Source organism: Ixodes scapularis, unplaced genomic scaffold (genome assembly GCF_016920785.2).
Source record: "Ixodes scapularis isolate PalLabHiFi unplaced genomic scaffold, ASM1692078v2 PGA_scaffold0__279_contigs__length_252992795, whole genome shotgun sequence".
NCBI lineage: Eukaryota > Metazoa > Arthropoda > Arachnida > Ixodida > Ixodidae > Ixodes > Ixodes scapularis.
Genome location: NW_024609835.1, coordinates 113,888,521 through 113,894,276, shown reverse-complemented (window position 1 = coordinate 113,894,276; position 5,756 = coordinate 113,888,521). Strand labels below are relative to the sequence as shown.

Here is a 5,756-nt window from a genome sequence, read left to right as displayed (position 1 = left end):
TCATGTGCAAACGGACCACAAACCCCTAATTGCGTTATTGGGTGTCCGAGAGTTGAATACCATTCCTGCAAGAATCCAGAGGTTCAAGCTCAGACTCATGCGTTTCAGCTACTCCATAGAACATGTACCCGGGAAGGATTTATGGACGGCAGATGCTCTCTCGAGATCCCCAGTAGAGCCCCCTGAGAAGATGGAAGAGGAGTTAGAGGCGTACGTCCAGCTTGTGACAAGCTTCCTGCCAGCTACACGAGTCACTATCTGGACGAAATACGCACTGCTCAGAGTCAAGATCCTGTATGTTGCAAGTTAAGAGAGTACTGTGCAAAGGGCTGGCCCCACAAGACGGACATCCCACCTGAGATCGCTCCTTACTTCAGGAATAAAGGCAGCCTCACAGTACAGAGCGACCTCCTCGTGAAAGACAATCGGCTAGTAATCCCGAAGTCATTGAGAGAGAAAGTGCTGTGTCAATTACATGCAGGGCACCAAGGAGTGTCCAAGTGCAGAGAACGAGCAAGAATGTCAGTGTGGTGGCCAGGACTCAGCACTCAGTTGCAAGAAGTGGTTACCAACTGCACAAGCTGCATCCAAGAGCGCATCCCAAAAGTGGAACCTATGATAGCATCGGAGCTCCCCGACTATCCATGGCAACGTGTTGCAGCCGACCTCTTTGAATTGAACGGCAAGCACTACCTTGTAGTTGTAGATTACTACTCCAGATTTATAGAAGTGTGTCTGCTGAAGCAAACAACATCGGAAGCGATTGTGGCGGACCTAAAGTCTGTGTTTGCCCGCCATGGGATACCGGAGGTGTTCAGGTCAGACAACGGACCGCAGTTCGCGTCCAAGAGTTTTGACGAATTCACAAGAAAGTACCAGATTCGCCACATAAGAAGCAGCCCACACTATCCCAAGAGTAACGGGGAAGCAGAACGCATGGTAAAAGTTGCCAAAGACATCCTGAAAAAGGCAGAAGACCCAGAGCTGGCACTTCTGATCTACAGAACTACACCAGGCCCCTGCGGATATAGTCCAACTCAACTACTCATGGGACGGCAACTACGTACAACTTTGCCTATGTTGCCATCCATGTTAACCCCTAAAATGCCAAACCACGCGGATTTCCGAAGAAAAGATAAGGAAGAGAAAAGAAGGCAGGCCCAAGGATACAATCAACGGCACGGAGTAAGCTGCCACAAGGAGCCGTCCATCGGTGGCTCTGTTTGGGTCAGAGACCCTGGCACGCCGGGGCAGATTGTGAGGAAAACGAACAACCCGAGATCCTTCGTGGTGGAGACACCGTCTAGACAACTCGTCCGGAATACCTATCATTTAGTCCCAGCAGAAACACCGAGAAAGAGTGCTCAAACCGGATACAATGGAGACGAAGAAACGATATGCGAACAAATGATCAATCCAGGCGAGAATGTCCAGACCCCGTGCGTTAAGGACAAAGAACCGACATCGGAACAGGTACTCGACCCAGAGGGAGTTTCACCTATGGCTCTCGGTCCGGAAGAATCTACTCCGACATCGGAACAGGTACTCGACCCAGAGGGAGGTCCAGCTATACGGCTCTCGTTCCGGAAGAATCTGTCATCGACTCCGGCACAAGGAAAGAGGAGCCCTACACTCTCACTAGAGCTGGGCGACGAATCATTCGGCCCCAGAGATTCAGAAACTAGTTTCAAGCCCATTGTAAAGAAAGGGGGATGTGGTGATAATCACGTTTATGCGTTTCAATAAAACCCCGAGAGGGGGCAGCCAGTTGGGGGCGCGTGCTTAACCCAGCTCGCTGGTGCTGTTCTGTCTCTCTCTGTGTGGTCAATCCGAATTATCACGACACAGACTTCGTGGAGGCGGGTTGGGCGGGTGAGCAGCGAGCTATGAGGATCTTGCACGCCGTTCGATCAGTGCATGAGGGAGCACCAGGAAAATTATGGCGCTATTGGTCACTGGGGTCCACTGGGGTCAAAGAATCATGCTCCAAGGAGGTAGTCCAGCCGAAGTAGAAGCTGCCGCCTCCGAGGAACCGAGGCCCAGGGCTCAGATTGAGACACCGCCGTCGTCCGGTGTGTCATCCTCTCAACGTCGCCGTCGTCATCTCGCATAGAAAAATCGAGCCCGCTGGCTTAGACAAGGCAGCACCTGTTCCCACCGTTCAGGGACCGTGAAAGGATTGCGGCCAGCGATTTCTCGAAGCAGCCAGAGGTTCTTGACTACCGTGAAACATTTTCTGGGGGACGCCTTTTCAAACAAAGTCTGCGCAGCTTCTTAGTGCAGCGAGGTTCATAAGGGTCAAGCGCGCTCCCAAGCATGATTTCAAATAGCGAGCACCCACCTTTCCAGAAAAGCACCATCTAGTGAACCTTTACTGAGAGTGGAACGTACTTCTCAAAATGGCGACGATAGCGGAGCTGACGCTCAACGCTCAAATCCCAGAGCGGGTCGCGCATGCGCGATGGCGACTCCGCTTTCAATAGAGCGGAGCGGGAAACCGAAAACGGTCTACTAAAACTCTCTATTGTAATATCCGTTGTTCGAGTTTTTCCCCGAACTCCTTGTCACGCGGCCTTCGAGGCACAGATCACACGGTGACTCACGTTTAATTCTGTTTGTGCAGACTGTCTTTTGAATGATGTATACCCGGATTTTAGGTTCGAAGGACATGGGCGCTGAGAACTAGGACGCGTACAGAGTAAAATATCAAAAGATGGGCACAGCGTGAAATAAATGCGAAGAGGAAATTGAAACACAAGAACATGCCATCATGGAATGTAAAGGGCTCGGCAACCCAAGGACATCGCGCGACGAAACTGACTTCCTTAGAGCCCGTCTGACAACGAGTGCGACGAGCACGCAGCAACGCCAAGACACGCGTGCCTGTCGTTTAGTGGCCGTCGAGCTTCAGCATGTGTGCCGCTTGGGATGGGTTGGGAGTCCACTAACGATGACGTCGTGCGCAGGCCTTGTTCTCTACGCCCGTGTTCACCTCAAGAACCGTTGTAAAAAATGTCCGGCTCGTCGTGGAGCATTACTAATTTCCCCCTTTATGTGAATACTTAAGATATATGTAGGTAAAGTTTAGATATATGTTATGCTATCAAGACGTACACGTTTCAAACGGAAAAATCGCTTTTCACCCGACAACCAGATCTCGTAAGTAGTACTACGCGCCACGTATGAACAATGCGCAAAACTTGTTCTTTTTTTGAGGTGAAAGCAGACATAGGTGGTATTGCTGCGTGGCAGACAATAGCTTTACTGAATAAAGGACAGAAACTTAAGGCTGCGTACACAAAGATACGAAGAGAACACACTAAAACCTGAGAAGTAAAAAATGAGTGCGTTTGTCCGCCTTGCCTTCGTCTCGGTTTTTGGTCGATCGCATAACTAGCTTGCATGCCTTATAACGTTGTCTTCAAATATAAAAAAAAAGAAAACGAAAAACACGTTTTAAAAGGAAAACTTTATTTCACGGCAAAAAGCCGTGTTGGTACGAGATCCCGTACACCATACAAGGGACGCACGACTCAGGTGAGATAAAGCTGCGTTACACGAGAAAAGTGTTGCCATCGTTTCAGCGGCGGTAACCGCTGTACCCGTACACGTGCCCGTTGGGCAGGGTATAGTCGTAGCTGTATCCGTTGGCCGTACGACGCGCGTAACGCCCCAAGAGTTGTCCAAATCCCCGCTGTCCCATGTAGCTGTCGTAACGGTCGTCGAACAAGTTGCTCCTGAACCCCGGGTACGAAGCATCGTACGACCGTCCGATGCGGTTTCCAGAGTAGTCGTAGCCGCGTCCGTAACTGCCGTAGCGTCCGTCGTAACCTCTCCCATAGCTACCGTAGTTAGCATCGTAGCGTCCATCGTATCCTCTCCCATAGCTACCGTAACGAGCGTCGTAGCGTCCATCGTATCCTCTCCCATAGCTACCGTAGCGTCCGTCGTAGCGTCCATCATAACTGCGTCCGTAGCTGCCATCGTAACGTCCGTCGTAGCGGGCATTGTAGCCTGGGTAGGTAGCGGTGCCCGCGTAGCTTGACGTAGGTGGGGCGTAGCCATAGGGACTGCGAGGGGTTGTAGGCCTGTATCGTCCTGCGCTGGATCCGTAGTAGGAGTCCCTGTTGTAGTACGGGTCGGTGTACCCCCTGCGACCGGCGTCGTAGCCTCCATATATGTAGCGGCTGTTGTAGGAGTCTCCGATGTAGGCGGCTGGTGCGTTGGCTCCCGGTCTGCTAGCTCCATCAGCGTTGGCACGAAGCACCGAGAGGAGGGCTATGCAGGCTAGGAGAATCTGAAGGCCATAGAAAAAAAGCAAAAATTAAGGTCAGCATTCTTGTGATGTGATATTTCATTGGTTACTACACGAATGAGCGCGCTCACGCATATATAATTTGCCATATTATACTTATAAGATAAAGGAAAGCACGCCATCTACTGTATAAAGCGCGAAACACATGTACGACGAAACCGTCCGATCCGACGTGCGGACTGCCGGAATGACCTTGGGGGGAGAGGGTTTTCGTAGCATCGGAGAGCGTTGAAAACCCTCGCCTCCGACCGTCGTATTGCGCGGTCGGACGTCGGATAGGACGGTTTCGTCGTACATGCGTTTCGCGCTTCAGGAGAGGAAACTTGGCCACAGCACCCTGCACAAACAAATCTCACAAATACCAACGACCTAATGTGTGCCTTTTCTATGTAGTCAGTTGCAAGCGGGGCGTCTGGCGGCTATCATTTCGCTGCTCGTATGAGCAAGCACGTGCCGTCCCAACTTTATCAAGTTTACAGTAGAGTGTACGGCCCATGTGCCCACATATGAGCCAGAATTCTGAAATATACATACAGTAAAACCAATTAGTGTGGTAGGGCTCTTCATCGTGCTGCAAGCAGTCACGATATACATGTCCAGAGGAGAGTTTTGCCAGGCATCGGTCTTCGCGGGCATTTCGATAGGGAATTTTCGTAGATCGCACACAAGAGCTTTGGGCTGCTAACAGAAGCCAGCGCCATAATTTTGGGCATGGATTTTGTACGAGCCCGCGGGGCCCGCAATTTGCAGGATATAATCTATGGAAATGTCTTAATGTGTTTAGCATGGACGTTGTAATCGTTGGCTTTGCTATCCACCAGTCTCATGCCCTAGTGGCACCCCCCCCCCCCCCTCCTTCCCCCAAACTCGACTATTGCGAAACTCATAAAGCCACGTAATCAGGAAAATACTTTAATCTGGGGACGCAAATAAACGAGGTAAGAAGGGAGAGAGAGAGTTACGAGCACGTAACTTGTCACCTGTCAATGCCACCTACAGCTAACTCTAGGCTAGCCTAAATTACGCAGGACCTCTTCCAGACATTTTATACAACCTTGATGGTATAAGGTTTCTTTCCTCTGGATAGGCACACATGTCAGCACAAGCTCTACTTGTGCTCAAAGGCATGCTTTTCGAGTGGACCACTCTCTTGGCGAGCTGAGAAAAATTACTTCGGGACATAAAACCAAAACCCCAAATCTGCTTTCCTCTGGTATCAACGAACCAATAGGCTACATCCATAAATCCGTCATCGCGCGCGTTGCACTCTGGGCCAGGAGCGGAGCGCGTATAGATTTTGCTACCCACAGATTCCAACAATGTGTAAAGTGGTATTACGCCTCGAATAGACGCTTCGAGTTTTAGTATAAGTCGATTCCATCGCGGTTGGCTACGGGATGCGTTAATCATCAAGTACTATCAATCAGAAGGACACCCGGAC

General features: G+C 50.6%; 1 protein-coding gene across 1 annotated transcript; it reads right to left on the bottom strand.

The window, feature by feature from the left end:
* Positions 1–3,580: 3,580 nt before the first annotated feature.
* LOC8024965 (shematrin-like protein 2) lies at positions 3,581–4,404 on the bottom strand. Its single transcript, XM_040220499.2, has 2 exons — positions 4,387–4,404; positions 3,581–4,297 (listed from the first exon to the last, which is right to left on the bottom strand). Exons 1-2 carry the CDS (start codon positions 4,402–4,404, stop codon positions 3,581–3,583), a joined length of 735 nt encoding a protein of 244 aa, XP_040076433.2.
* Positions 4,405–5,756: the final 1,352 nt, after the last annotated feature.